The sequence below is a fragment of the Ipomoea triloba genome, chromosome 13 (assembly GCF_003576645.1).
Source record: "Ipomoea triloba cultivar NCNSP0323 chromosome 13, ASM357664v1".
In the NCBI taxonomy this organism is placed as follows: domain Eukaryota; kingdom Viridiplantae; phylum Streptophyta; class Magnoliopsida; order Solanales; family Convolvulaceae; genus Ipomoea; species Ipomoea triloba.
Window position 1 is genome coordinate 3,507,069 of NC_044928.1, and position 16,773 is coordinate 3,523,841.

General features: G+C 32.9%; 1 protein-coding gene across 1 annotated transcript; it reads left to right on the forward strand.

Moving 5' to 3' along the window:
• Positions 1-8,488: 8,488 nt before the first annotated feature.
• On the forward strand, positions 8,489-14,960 carry LOC116001055 (cysteine synthase 2-like; the record flags this gene model as incomplete). Its single annotated transcript, XM_031240959.1, has 10 exons — positions 8,489-8,590; positions 9,320-9,463; positions 10,709-10,803; positions 11,049-11,188; positions 11,391-11,590; positions 11,726-11,800; positions 12,478-12,530; positions 14,276-14,306; positions 14,386-14,590; positions 14,686-14,960. Coding segments are annotated over 10 exons (1,320 nt in total), but the record flags the coding sequence as incomplete, so codon positions are not given.
• Between the last annotated feature and the right edge of the window lie 1,813 nt (positions 14,961-16,773).

The following is a 16,773-nucleotide window of genomic DNA, read 5'->3' on the forward strand; positions in this document are numbered from 1 at the left end:
AAGAAAATAAACACACAAAAAAAAAATCTGATTTAAGCCACACAGTAAAATACCATTTTCCAACTTTCAAGTGAAAAAAAAAATCAGAAAATGAAAAATGAAAATATTTTCCAAGAACATGATTCATTTTTCAAAAATCATTGTTCTTAAAATAATTCGGTATTTGTTTTTTCAATTGAATCTTAAAAATATATCTCATCTTACACTTGTTATTTAATGTGGTGAAAGAGGTGACAAACCGCTAGGCTTAGACTGACCTGCCATTGGGTGGACGTACTATATTAAACTATTTTAAAAATTGTTTCAAGAAAATGAAGAAATAAAAAATCAATAAAGTAATAACATAAATAAGAATAAATTTATAAATTGCAATTACTAACTACTCTTAAGCAGTAAGAGTAATTTTCTAATTTAAAATAAATAAAATTTTGTACCTTTTAACTTATATTTTAAAATAGTAATTACCAATTAGTAATTAACATTCTATTTAGACAATTAATTAGCTAAGTAGTAAATACATAGCTGGTATAAAACCAAGCGAGTTTCAGAATTTCTAATGTAATAATCAAATGGATAATTACTCCATTAGAGTATGTATGTATATTACATCTTTAAAAAAATGTACAAATCAACAGGCAAGATCAAGTCAGCCTAGTCCATGGGAAAAAAATAAAAAGTACATCTTTGTCTATATGGTATAAAACGAGAATTTTTTGCATTTTTACTCCCACGATTATTGTGGTACTTGTAGGATTGGTTCATGACTTTCAAACTTTGTAATTTTGGTCCACAATTATTGTTTTTGTTGTAAAAATGGTCATTTTTCAGTCAACTTCTTGCCGGAAAATAAATCTGGCGGATTTTCCGGCATTTTTCGCTTGAAAAAATACCAGTAGATTTTTCGTCAATTTTTTGCAGGAAAAAAAAATCTCCTTTCAAGTAGGATTAAAATAGGCATTTACATTGTTGAAAAATTCCCCTTTCAAGCAGAAACACATCGATTGTCATGTTCAACACGCCATTTATTGCCAAAAAAAAAACTAATTCATTTCTAAAAAGCAGGAGATTGCGTCAGTCTGAACTCCAAAATTATTTTGATTTTGGTAAACTAATTAAAATTAAAACTAATTCATTTCTATAAAGATGTGTAGCCAATTTAATCTTAGTAAAATTAAGTACAAATTCAAAATTATTTTTACTTTTTAGTTTAAATTTAATCTTAATAATATTATTTTTGTTGATCTTGAATTTGTACTAATAATTTTGAATTTGTAATTAATTGCTAAAAAGTAAAAATAATTTAAATTTAAACTAACAAGTAAAGATAATTTTGAATTAATTAATTACAAATTCAAAATTATTTTTACTTTTTAGTTTAAATTTAATCTTAATAATATTATTTTTGTTGCTCTTGAATTTGTACTAATAATTTTGAATTCGTACTTAATTGGCTAAAAAGTAAAAATAATTTAAATTTAAACTATCAAGTAAAGATAATTTTGAATTTGTACTTAATTTTACTAAGATTAAATTGGCTACGTATCTTTTTAGAATTAACTTTAATTAGTTTACCAAAATCAAAATAATTTTGGAGTCCAAACTGGCGCGATCGCATGCTTTTTAGAAATGAATTAGTTTTTTTCGCCAATAGATGGCGTGTTGAAAATGACACTTGATGTTTTCCTACTTGAAAGAGGAAATTTTTCAGCAATGTAAATGCCCATTTTAATCCTACTTGAAAGGGAATTTTTTTTTTTCAGGCGAAAAATTGACTAAAAATCTACCAGTATTTTCTTTTTCGGTGAAAAATTGTCGGAAAATCCACCGGATTTATTTTCCGGCGAGATGTTGACTGAAAAACGACCATTTTTGCAACAAAAACAATAGTCGTGGACCAAAATTATAAAGTTTGAAAGTCATGGACACGAAGGAGGCCTCCTGCGCTGGCCATGTTTGTCAAGGATTTCCGAGCGCTGTCTATATTCACCTTAACGGACCCATGTGGGGGAGGAGTCCACTGAACCCAGGACTGTTTAGAAATCAAGGGACCATTCTTTTTAATGAGGAGTTGCTGCGCTTCTGAGGTTGCCTCCTCAGCTTATAACAGTATTTGGGATGGTGTCCCGATACATTTCTCATATTTAATTCAAATAATTAAATTAAATTGAGAATTATCCAAAGGGATAAAGGTTGGTTAGATTTTTCCTACATCCTCACCACTATAAATAGTGGTCTCATTTTAGAAGAAAGGGAGCTCTAGTATCACCGCCAACAAGACGTAAGGGCCTCCCCAGCTTTGAGCTAATTTCCCCCCATCTTGAGGACGGCTCGCTTTCCATTCTAGAAGGAGATAATCACTGACCTGGATGTAACGTGATGGCGTGCTCAGACCCGGGCATCATTGGCGTGCTCAGACCCGGGCATCATTGTAGACTTTGACCATCTTCTGATATTCCATCACATGTAATTTGCCATGAACGTTGTTTTTTAATTCATACTCCGTAATATATTTTGTATTCAAACTATTTTTTATTTCATTACTCTAGTATTTCAAATTACTTTAATTTCGCCTCCCACTCAATGATATTTCTAACTCCACCACCACCACACTTTTCTCAGCCACGTATATTGTAGTTGTAGTCAATTAATCAATTTAATTCTCACAAGTAATATAAAAAGACCATAAATTGTATAATTCATTGATGATAGAATTACATAAAAACATGGTGTTGAATACACTTATTCTTGACATTTAATTTAAGGACACTTTGTCTCGCAAGAATTCTGATTATCAAAACATGTATGGCCAGAATTTATACAGCACCAACAAGTCACAAAACCACATATACGCCTTAGGCATTTGCCCAGGTTTATCTTCTCTCCAATTTCACTTTTCATCGTCATTTGCTTTCTTATCTCACCCTCCAAATTGCCATCAATTTCTTGATTCCTGTAATTTTTTTTTTAAAAAAATAAAAATTAGTGGGCCAAGTCGAATTGAGTGACACTGACATATGATTTCAAATTAAGATGTCATATGCTAGATTCTCAATTTTTCTTGATATACCAAAACGAAGATAATTACTAAATTACCTTTTTTCTTTATGAATGTTTATAATTAAAACCGATTGAATTTTTTTTTTTTTAATTTCAGTTCATATATCATTGTTATGGGTTTAATCGATTCTTTAGAAAATATGCTCACCATATAAATAAATAAATAAATAAAAAGACATTGTATACAAAAAAAAAAACTAGGAATTGAATGAATCTTGATTATTGTTGTTGAATGAATATATCGATCACACCAAAAGAATAAAAAGAAACGAAAGAAGACTCACGCAAAAACATGGATCATATGATGTTGAAATAAGCAAAAAAGGGTGAAAAGAACAAAGATTAGTTTGGCCATGTTATGACAGTAGAGGAGAAATTATATGTAGTCTTCTGCAAAAATTAGTGAGTGAATAACCTCGCTCTAATAACATGTATATATAGTAATATTGAAAAGGGTAAAAAAATAAACATTAAAAATATTATTAATTAATGAGTATAGTTTTAATTAAATGAAATCCTGTATTGGATGATTTGGACAAATCCACTAACTAAGTATTTTCTATATTGTTCCAAAAAAAATATTTTCTATATCTGACAGTATGATTATGTATTGCTCATTGTCTCATATATTTCATTACGTTTTTATTCTATCCCAAATCCCAATGGCTACCTACTTTCATATTCTAAACGTTTTTTTTAATAATTCAATGAAAAACTGACACTTTTTAATTCTTAAATTATATATTTTTTTAAACTTTTTGTTATTCAATTGCTTGTGAAGTTACTTATTCTGTATAAAATTGGTCGTAAAGTGATTTTTAATCCAACTCTAATAAAATTTAAGGACAAAAAAGTCACTTTGTAAATATTTTAGTGATAAAATAGCAACATGTATAATTAAGAGACAAAAAATACTACGTATCATATTTCCTTTCTAATATATTTTATTTTTCTCATTTTATTTATTTGATTCTTCGATTAATGATATTTGACTGGGGATATTTAGTATTTACCATTCAAACTTTTGTAAAATTTAATTTAGTGATTTAGAAACTACACGGAAATATTATATTATTGAACACTAAAAAATTAAATTTAAAAAATTAAAAATATTAAATAAATAAAAATAGAATTTTTTAACGAATAATAAATGAAACAAGTGCCAAGCATCTCGTGCTCTACATCTTTGTGGCTCTCCTTAAGGGAATGTTGTAGGATCGAACACTCAATAGTGAGATGTTGACTCTTTATACTTTAACAATAGAGAAAGTACAGAACATATACTACCTTGTGAACACATACTGCCTTGTAAATAAATGAGACTAGTAAAATTGGACAAAAGAAGTATTCATTCGTGTGTTTAAATTATCATTTTAGCTTTTCACTTTGTAGGTCTCATTTTATTTAAAAGTGATGTTTGATATACAATCTGCACCATACAATTAATAATTACTTAAGTTACATTTTCATCACTTTTACAATTATATTTTATTCTTTTCTTTCTGGAAAATATGTTTTATTCTTTTAATGTCGACTTCATGATATAACATTATTAAATGGAGATAACTTTTATTTAATATTTATGTTGATTAACCAGCTTGGTTGGCGTGAATGACTGTGCATTCGCGTCATTTAAGGGAGGTTTGGAGTTTGAACGCCCTCGTATATGAAAAAATTAATTGACCATCACTTTGTCCCATAATTGGGTCGGCTCGATACGAGCTTAAAAGTGCCTCTTACAGTTAGGGCCTGCTCAGTACACCTCGTGGTCTGACCAAAAATATTTATGTTGATTCTAAACTATGCTTATTTGTTCAACTAGTATTTTTTATGCGGGATGCGCAAAAATAAATGTTCAATATTAGTAATTTATATTTAAATTATTTATTTATTTAAATTTTAGATATTTATATTATTGGATAATATTATTCACTTAATTTGATTATATACATAAACACAATCTCAAATTTAAATAATGAAACCAAACTTTCATACTCAACCAACATGAGAATCAAAGTTCAAAAGAATTATGATAGTAACGCTCCGACATATTGATTCTTTAATTTAAAAGCGATAATCGTTATAACTATGATAATACTAATTATTATGTAACAGTAATAACGGAAGAATCGATTTCTTTAATCGTAACCAAAAAAAAAAGTAATAATAATAATTATTATTATTAAATGTCCGATAATATATCATTTTTACCATAAAATATACTCCCTCTGTCTCATTTTACCTGTCTTACTTTCCTTTTTAGTTTGTCCCAAAATGTTGTCCTCTTTCCAAAATTGAACATCACCACCATTCTACTTTTCCCAATTTACCCTTATGACTTTTGCATTCTTTATTGCTTTTATGTCCAAAAGTAAAAAAGTGAGGGACATAATTGAAAAGCACACCCCATTTACTTTAATTTCTTAAAAAGCGTGTAAAAAGTAAATGAGACAATCATTTAGGGACGGAGTAATTCTTAACATCAATCATAATCGAAATCTTTATGGCAAGACTGAAAAGGAAACAATATCCAATTGCTATAAACATATGCATTTTCCAAAATTGTGATTCAAAATCACACACCATAATTTTTTTAAAAAAATTATGAAATTATGGCAAAATTTCAAGAAATCCATAATTACAATAAATAGCCATAACCACATAAGTCAAGGAACTTGTGGTCTAGTGGCACCAAGTTGCTCTCCCATACGGGAGGTTGTGAATTTGAGTCTTAATGGAAGTGGTATGGACTCTTTGTGATTCAGTATGTTTTTTGTTTAGTAACACTTATTTTTTTTAAATTTATTTTTTTTAGATTAACATTATAAAATTAACATAAGTTTAATTTCGATTGATTTTTAGACCTTATATTTAAAATATTTTAAAATATATTTGGTTTAAATAGAATAAATATAATTTTTACTTTTAAGTCCAATATATGTATAAATTTTACATTTGATATCCGAATCAAATTTATATCTATATATAACATAACTCAAAACATATGTGTGAACCAATAACCTATTAAGTTCACATAAAATTTAGTTTAGATAATATTAATATTTTTTGAGCTAATATTTAACATATTTATGGATATATTCATTTGAATGACATGTATATAGTATATAATTTTTACTTTGAATTCTAATACAGTAATATATGTGAAATTTTGATATCCGATATCTCGACCAAACTTGTATCCGATATAACATAATTAAAAACATCTAAACTAATAATCAATTGAGTTCAATCATAATATAAAGCGTGGTATAGATTTCAATTTTTATTTTGATAATGTGAATGATGTATAATTTTAAGCATAAGCAAATAAGTTATGTTTAAATAAGTAACGTAAGTAGAAAGATATAAGATAATGATAAGTAAAAGAAGATGATAATGAATAAATTATAGTAATGAATAAATATGTAAGTAGATAATAGTGAGAATGTGGTTATAGTGACATATAATCTAATAGATGATAGACGATTCTGTTTTACATTTAGAAAACAATTTTTAATAGTGTTCCAGTTTTCTAGAAAATTGAAAAATGGTTTCCTATTTTCAAAATGGAAAGCTTTGCTAATAAACATATTTTTTGTTTTCTTTTTCCTGTTTTTCAATTTTTCAAATTTCCAGAAAACTTGAAAAATGTTCCAGTAAACTGGCCTTAAAGCTTTGTAAACCAAATCGTCCCAGAATTAAGAAAAGCTCATATTCCTTAAATGAAATGTGTCCAGAATATAAAGTAAGTTCAAATGCCATAAATATACCGAATAAGCTCATTACATTTTAAAGGAAGCCCATAATCCATTTAAAAGAAATAAGATAAGATTTTAAGCCCAAAACCCAATGACCCATTTCAACATCTTCATCCATTAACCAAATTTTTGCGTTTTCTTTTTGGTTCTATCATTTTGTTAGTATTTTGTTCATATGTGTTTTTGGAGACAACTTTGCATGGTTCAGTGGCCAAAATGATTCTAGGTTGGAGCTAAAATTGACCAAAGGTGAAAGGAAAAGTCGAGAAACGAAGAAAAACCAGGACAGCACCTGTCTACGTGTGTTAGTCCCGATTGGGTGGTGAAAAGTCTAGAGGGGGTAAATAGACTTTTCTAACAAATTAAAACTTTATAACACTTCAATAAAAATAATTCTAAGTGAATAAATTCAACTTGAAATACACAGCGTAATATTTGAACGGTAAAGTGCTATAAAATAATTCTGCGTAAAACTGAATAGATAAATCGCATGGAATACGTTGGAATGCCTTGAAATAGCTCAAAGAATAAGTATGCAAAATTTGAACCAAATGCGAACTTGGGAACACACAAACCCAGATGGATAAATCAACACAATATGAAACGGGTTAGTGAGTCACCGTATGTTCTTTCTCACAAGTTCATGTCTTCATCCTCAAGTCAAAGTTATTTGCCCGTTGTGAATATTCAAATTTTGAATGTTCACTTGATCTGATTGGTCATGCCAATTTAATCTTATGGTCATACCTCGACTTGCTCCAAAGAGTAGCTTTCTTTCTTAGTTTTAAAATGTTACTCATGGGATTCAAACTCATATCTTCTAACATAGATAATTTAGATCTTGTCCATTCTATCACACATACTCATATGTTTAAATAGAAGCAAACGATTTACAAATCTTATGACATAATGGACTCAATGATACAATAATTCGAATCAATTTATGTCACAATTTTGGCTTTTGGGTCAACTAACTATACTCTAAAAATAAAATAGGGAATTTCTAAAATTACAATTTGACTTATCAAAACTATTACAATTTTATTCGTAACAATTTCCCCCTTTTTGATGATGTCAAAACCTATACCCAGTCATATTTGGCTTAGTCTAGAAATCAACTAGTTTTATTTTTCAATTTTATTATGACTAGCTAGTACGATGAGTGTACATAAAATTTTGACATACGACTTTATTAATTTTGACTTATACGAAAGATATGCATTGTCGGATTAATTCACTTAGAATTTTAATTTTTCTACCAACATGCATGCTACAACATTTTAAGTTAAATTATAAGCCATAACACACAGAACTAAACAAAATAAACCATAATATCATAATAGTGACATAATTCGAATCATTGTGCCATCATAGTGTGTGTTACAAAACATCATGAGCTAAGAATAATCAAATACCCAACATATCATTAATTCTTTTTTTAGCTTACCAAAGTTGTCCTTGTCTTTAGAATGATAATACTGTTGGTAGACTTTTCCAATCTTGTAGCACTCTACGGCCTCACGTAGACCATTTGCTAGAAATACGTTGCGTAGGTACCACTTAGCACATTCTTTCGGATTCCTTCCATCTTGATCAATAGTAGCATCGTGAGATACTCCAAGGTAGCCTGCAAGTAAACTCACCATCCTATCCTCGTGCTTCTGGTCGGTCAATGCGGGTGCTTTGGGTTGACTTGCTTGCTTGGGGCTGTGCAAGCAGAGTTCTTGAATCCAGGCGATGTTAAAGACAGGGTGGCTGTGAAAATTATTGAGGAGGTAAATTCACTCCATTTATCTGCTTAGATAGTTTCACTTTTGTTTTATTAGAAAAGAATTAATTTCACATTTTGTTAATCTAGCACGGTAGGGAAGTCCCCTTTTAGGGGTGTTACTTGTGGCAATATTCCCTGCACAACATTATGATTCATAGTCAAATGGTTTCATATTCATTTTGATGAAATGGTTATTATTTGGGTGTTCTTTTGCATTTGATCATACATTTATGTTCCTAACTCTTCATTATGCTCTAGTTTACTAGTTTTTAGGCAAAGAAGCAGTGCTGCTTGTCAGTGGAATTTCTTGTTGGGTTTTTTTTTTTGTAATTTGAAGTACATACATCATCATTTAGTGCTTTCACCTTGAAGTGTCAAGGAAGTCTTGTCATTAGCATTGTTATCTTTTTTGTATTTTTCTTTTTCAGATATTTTGCTTCATGGATTATTGTCACGAGTCCCTCAATAAATGCTTTCACTACTCTACCTTTTGTTATTTTCTCCTTGTTGTATGAACATATCCCATTCCAGCAGGCATATTGGTTATCGGTGTATGTATTCTGCTATATCATGTTTTTATCTTTGAATAAGTTTTCAGTGCTGGATCTTTCATTGGTTTTGTTTTCGTAAAAATTAACTACTTGTCTGTTTCTATATACTTTTGCTGAAATTCGATAATCGTAAAGATAGATGCTTGAATGTGGTAGTTTACATACAGTTATTGCTTGTATAGGCTTTGGAATCAAGAGCACTAGCTGAAGGTGGCGTAGTTACAGAGGGTAGTGCTGGAAGCACAGCCATAAGTCTTGCAACAGTAGCTTTTGCATTTGGGTATACATGCCATGTGGTTATCCCTGATGATGCTGCTATTGAGAAGGTACGCAAACCTTTCCTCTCTCTAGTTTCCGCACATGTACTTGTTTTTTGTTCCCTTTACTAGTTCAGACCGAGTGCACATCTCAAGCATTTTTAGGATGTCTCTAGGGATAGTCAATTTTTATGAATGGTTTACTAAATTTTATAGTTGCTTCTTAAAAGAATGAAGAAAAAGAGGGATTAGTGGATCAAACTTTGAAGATTAGGATCTGAAAAAAAAAAGCACTGTTCCAAAATGCAAGGATTATATGTTAATTCTCACTCTTAAAAACTAAGAAATGGTTGAACTCTTATTTGACAGATTTCTAAGCTAATTACAATGAAGTGAAATGCATGCAGTATTTTATGAAAAGCTAGGCAAAGCTATGCTGATCTCACTTTATCCAACATGCATCTTATTAAGTATAAGTAGCTCTACACGAGCAAGTCCTATTTCTGAAAACCTTGTATGGTTTCCACCTGATTCTGTGGTTATGTAACTAGACATGCGATGCATTATATTATTTTTGTGATTCATTGTAAAGATATCATTTCCTTTTGTTTGTTCTCTTAAATCTCGTGTTGATGAACAAAACCACTGTTTTATAGTCTCAAAAATTATGATTCATGGTTAACGGTTTCATGGTTAATGGTTTCATATTCTTTTTGATGAAATGGTTATTATTTGGGTGTTCTTATTCTTAGAGAGTCCTCACTTGACTGACCAGTGCATTTGATCATACATTTATGCTTCTAGCTCTTCATTATGCTCTAGTTTACTAGTTTATTGGCAATGTTGGTTGGTAGTGGAATTTCTTGTTGGGTTTTTTTCTGTAATTTGAAGTACATAGTACAAACATCATCATTTAGTGCTCTCACCTTGAAGTGTCAAGTAATTCTCGTCATTAGCATCGTTATCTTCTTTGTATTCTTTTTTGTATTCTTCTTTTCCTGATATTTTGCATCATGTATTATTGTCACAAGTCCGCTCAATAAATTCTTTCACTGCTCTACATTTGGTAATTTTCTCGTTGTCTGAACATATCCCATTCTAGCAGGCATATTGATTATCGGTGTATGTATTCTGCTATATCTTGTTTTGATCTTTGAATAAGCTTTCAGATGATGGTGGGATATTCTTTGGTGTTTTGTTATCTTAAAAATTAACTACCTATGCTGTCTGTTTCTATACACTTTGCTGAAATTTGGTCATCATAAAGATAGATGCTTCTATGTGGTGGTTTACATATAGTTCTTGTATGTATAGGCTTTGGAATCAGGAGCACTAGCTGAAGGCGGGGTAGTTACAGAGGGTAGTGCTGGAAGCACAGCGTCTTGCAACAGTAGCTCCTGCATTTGGATGTACATGCCATGTGTTTGTTTCCACAACGTCAGGATGACACTCATAAAAAAATCGCTTCACATGTTATTGAATGTATTAACATTGAAATTTTCCAATAATTTTGCCACCCCTTAAGTAGCTAACAACCCCAATGGCTTGATAAACTTTTGAAAAAATGAAGTATGTTCTGTCATAGTTAGAACAATATTGTGCGCACACGCATTAGTGCACGTGTTATTACCTTAATGTTGTTACTGCTCGTCAGGTATCTATTGAAGAATAATGGGTTGTTTGTTGGAAGTTCATCAGCCATGAATTGTGTTGGAGCTATTAGAGCGGCACGGGCATTAGGGCCTGGCCACACTATCGTGACGATCTTGTGTGACAATGGCATGAGGCATCTAAGTAAGTTTTTCAATTCTGAGTACTTATCTCAACATGGCTTGACTCCTTCAGCAATTGGATTGGAATTTCTCGGCTTTAGTTGAATTTTGTTTTTTATTTTTAATTTTTTGCAGCTAATATAATCACTAAAAACTGGTCTGTTTTGCTCGAGGGATGAAAGCATTTTCATTTCACTACTTGTGACACAAACCGGTTCAACCAGACCGGATCCACTTCCACTTCTTATCTCCATCGGAGCCGCCTATGAGAACCACCGCATGTGCGATTGTCACAGCGCTCTCCATAGCTGTAGTTGTCTCTTACTTCCTCTGCAAGCACACTCAAAAACAGTATTCTAGACGCAGACAAACCACTTCACTGAAAAAGTCCAGAAATGAACTCGTCGCCGCCACTGGTTGTGAGGTACCCTCTCTCTCTCTCTCTATCTCTACACACACATACACTTGTGGTTTATTTCTAATGGCTTTGGTAATTTTCATTTATTTATGTGTTTACAAAAAAAAAAAAACAAATAAATACGTTTCGATTGATAAACAGATTCTTGGTAAAGTAGAGTTTTTGAATCCAGGCGGGAGTGTTAAAGATAGGGTAGCTGTGAAGATTATTGAGAAGGTAAATTCACTCCATTTATCTGCTCAAAATAGTTTCACTTTTGTTTGATTAGAAAAAAATTAATTTCACATTTTGTTAACCCAGCACGGTAGGGAAGTCCCCTTTTAGGGGTGTTGCTTGTGGCAATATTCCCTGCACAAAAATTATGATTCATGGTTAATGGTTTCATATTCTTTTTAATGAAATGGTTATTATTTGGGTGTTCTTATTCTTAGAGAGTCCTCACTTGACTGACCAGTGCATTTGATCATACATTTATGCTTCTAGCTCTTCATTATGCTCTAGTTTACTAGTTTATTGGCAATGTTGGTTGGTAGTGAAATTTCTTGTTGGGTTTTTTTCTGTAATTTGAAGTACATAGTACAAACATCATCATTTAGTGCTCTCACCTTGAAGTGTCAAGTAATTCTCGTCATTAGCATCGTTATCTTCTTTGTATTCTTCTTTGTATTCTTCTTTTCCTGATATTTTGCTTCATGTATTATTGTCACAAGTCCGCTCAATAAATTCTTTCACTGCTCTACATTTGGTAATTTTCTCGTTGTCTGAACATATCCCATTCTAGCAGGCATATTGATTATCGGTGTATGTATTCTGCTATATCCTGTTTTGATCTTTGAATAAGCTTTCAGATGATGGTGGGATATTCTTTGGTGTTTTGTTATCTTAAAAATTGATGGTGGGAACTGGATGCTTTTGTTGCAGCAGCAGGCACCGGTGGCACTTGTTGGTCCCAAGGAGATGGGGTACAAGTCTAGAGGGGGGGGTGAATAGACTTGTATAAGATTTTGCAAATCTTTTTCGACTTCTCGTGTGTATTGGACTTAGGATGTTTAGGTCCGAAACCTCACAAGATGAATACAAAGTTTTGTGCGCAGCGGAAAAGTTATCCCCTTTTAGTTAGCACGAGTTTGAGTTAGTTCGAGAGGTGCGGTTATATGCAGTGCAGTTCGAGAGTTAGATAGCGAGAGATAAAGGCAGAAAGTAAATGCGAGAGAGATTTTTAAGTGGTTCGGCCAACCCGCCTACGTCCACTCTTCTTCCAGAAACTCCCTAGAAGGATTGCACTAAAACTTCCCTTTTTAGTACAATATCGAGCGCTTGAGCTTTGATCACGAAGCCCGCCTCAAGCCTCAGGTTTTTCGCCCCGCTTCTTGTTACTCCACCTATCGAGCACTTAAGCTTTGATCACCAAGCCCGCCTCAAGCCTCAGGATCTTCACAAGACAGCTCCCAGGTTACTCCGCCTCTCCTCAGGTTTTTCTCCCCGCTTCCAGTTACTCCACCTCTCGAGCACTTGAGCTTTGATCACCAAGCCCGCCTCAAGCCTCAGGATCTTCACTAGACAGCTGCCAGGTTACTCCGCCTCTTCTTGCTTAATCCAAAGCAAGGACCTTTGGTTGTCACAGTTGAATGTAACAAGCTCCAATCTGACCAAAAGCTATCGTTGAATCAACTTCGATGTAGAGCAGCTTCGGTCACCTTCTAGATGTATAGCAGTTTTAAGCTTTGTAACTCTCTCAAACACTAAGATGTGTTTTTCTCGCTGTTTTGAATATCAGGATGATATTCCAAGTTGAGCACTTGCACTTTTGAACGTTTTAATCAGACACCTCTTAAGATTTTCGAATGAACCAACCTACTTTTTCTGCTTGTGTCTTCACATCCTTTTTATATGAGAGTTGAGGAATAATTCCGTTGGAGGGAAAATTATTCCGTTTGAAATCTGTCTCCCATGCTATGTATGGGACTTGCATCTTTTCAGCATTTTTCATGGAGTGGTGGTTTTGTAACTTGATCCTTTTGTTTGGTAGTGGATATTCCATAATCCACTTTCTTGAGTCCATGCTCCACTTGCTACTTTTGGTAAAAGTTACTCATTTTAAATTCCCATTGATCCTCGTTTTAGGGAATAAGACCGACTTTGGATTAGTGCACCTTCTATCCGTTTGTTGTGGAATTCTGATGTGGCATCCACTTCTGGCACCTCCTCAATATTTTATCTCCATGATATTCTTCTTCTCCAAACTTTAGTCATTCAGCCTTTTGGAGAAATGTCAGTTTATCGAGACCAAGATTGATGTCTCGATTGTTTGATGTCTTGATCCCCATGTATCGAGAGATCTATCTCTCGAACTCTGCTTATGTCTCGAACTGGGTTGTTGTATCGAGAGATCCTATCTCTCGGACTCTGCTTATGTCTCGAGACTTAGTTGATGTCTCGCAGACCCTTATTCCTCCAGTGTTGTCCCGTGCCTTCTTCTGATCTATCTATAAGATTACAACACGAGACTTTCTAAGATGTTCACACAAGTTTACCTTAAGCTTAAATATTTTCCGAGTTGAGCTCAAGTTACCCGGTTGTATTTTCGCTCTTAGTTTACTTGTCGAACATATAATTTCTATCTTTCGAGACTTAGGGGATTATAGGTTACATTTGGTATCATCAAAACCTATTACAATATGTTCCTAACAGCACTATTGCTAGTGTTTCCTGTTTTTTGAAGGTTGGTTCTTAGTTTCAAACAGTAACTAGGGCCGCTAAAATATAAAGTGTTGAGAATTGAACTTATGTCCCATGTTCAGGAAAAAAACTCAAACATCAAGTGCTTTATTGTTGACCCCCCTGGTTCGGGCTTATTTAACAATGTAACAAGAGGAGTCATGTACACGAGAGAGGAAGCTGAAGATCGGAGGTTGAAGAACCCTTTCGATACTATTACTAAAGGGATTGGAATCAATAGATTGACAGAAAATTTTAAGCTGGCAAAACTTGATGGGGATTTCCGAAATTTTGCTATCCCTTAAGTAGCCAACAACCCCAATGGCTTGATAAACTTTTGAAAAAACGAAGTATGTGCTGTCAAAGTTAGAAATATATTGTACACACACACATTAGTGCACGTGTTATTACCTTAATGTTGCTGATGCTCGTCAGGTATCTATTGAAGAATGATGGGCTGTTTGTTGGAAGTTCATCAGCCATGAATTGTGTTGGAGCTGTTAGAGTAGCACGAGCATTAGGGCCTGGCCACACTATCGTGACGATCTTGTGTGACAGTGGCATGAGGCATCTAATTAAGTTTTTCGATTTTGAGTACTTGTCTCAACATGGCTTGACTCCTTCAGTAACTGGATTGGAATTTCTTGGCTTTAATTGAATTTTGTTTTTATTTTTATTTTTTTGCACCTAATATAATCACTAAAAACTTGTATGTTTTGCTTGAAGGATGAAAACGTTTTCATTTCACTAGTTGTGATACAAATATTGATGCAATAATATATCACCAGTCGTTATACCGTGGACCATGGGTCATGGTTGATACTGCAGTTGTGTTGAACTGATACTGCAGTTGTGTTGAAAGGATACTGAGTTGTGTTGAAAGGGAACAGCAGTTGCGCGGAATAGAGGTCGTGTCATCCATCTGGAACTGTAGTTGTGTTGAATGGAAACTACAGTTGTGTTGAAAAGATACTGCAGTTGTGCTGAAAAGATACTGCAGTTGTGTTGAACGGATGAATGTCCTCTTTTCCGTGCAACTGCAGTTTCCTTTCAACACAACTACAGTATCTTTCCAACACAACTGCAGTATCCGTTCAACACAATTGCAGTATCAGCTATGATCATGGTCCACAATGCACTGTGGACCATGGTCCACAATATAATTTGCGGTAGATCACACAAGAAACATGGTTAGTGTTGTACGGTATAGTTTACAGACCAAGTATGGAACACAACCTAGTTTGTACATGATATGTTGTTCTTACCAGGTTTTCTTTTCTTTATGTTAATTACATTTGATGATTTGAATATTTGAAGGAACAATATCATGAAATATGATGCAACCAAGTATGGGTGACGGTAAATAAGGTTACCAGAATAATTATAGAAAGTAATCAAGCTTCAATTACTTAAGAATTTCTGTATGAGGTATTGAACGTGTTCCTGTCTAATGAAAAGTCTCATACTTATACTAGTGCCTTCAACATTTTTCTGCTAATGTAACTGTTCATATTAATGGGGAGTCAAGTTTACATTAAGTGTGATATTCATCATAATTGTCTCCTCTTGAATGTTGGTGCTGGAGTAAATATTTTCGTTACGTGACCATTGGTGGCGTTAGAGTAAATATTTTTGTTACGTGACCGTTGGTCTTTTTTAGGTAATTCCGTGTCGAGTGCCTGTCTAATTATCCTGTCAATGGGGATATTGCTTGACATGCCATTCCCAAAATCTCAATGTAGTAATAATGATTATAAAGTTATTTTTATTCAAAAAGAAGAATTTTGAAAGGTTTAAACATTAAAGTATAAGACAAACTCAATAGTTTACACAATCATGCATCATTAGAAATCAACATGAAGTACAGCTTTATGAATTCAGTATTTCAATGATAATTGAAACGCATTCAAAATGTATAAATCACTAGAAGCAAGCTCCTGCAAATATGCCACACTGCAAATCATTGCTAACCCTGTGAAAAGAAAACACTTCAAACATCATGGTTTATATCAAAATATAAATACATTTAATTAATGCTCATACACAATTAAGAAATTCAATTAGATGCGTTAATAATGCGCATCCGTGTGTTCTAGGTGAAGCCTACTAGGCTCATACCAAAAAGTCAATAAATAACTTTCACAGGAAGCTAAACTTGGAAGAGTTTCCCCAGCCTCATGTCTTCCCCACTCCAAAAAAAAATAGTAATTTTCAATTTCAAAAATAGTTTTTAAGTGTTACTGTGTATTATATTGCAATGTCATGCATTCGATGAGAACGTATAGTTGTATTGACTAACAACAGCAGGTTACAGAATCTGAGATAATATATAAATATACACAAGTAGAGGTATAGGATGAGTAGGATAGTGAATCACAATATGAGTCAGAGACCTAGAGTCATAACACTCCCCCTCAAGCACAGGGCAGTCTGGCAACCTGTAGCTTATCTCTGAGAAAATTAAAGCCAGG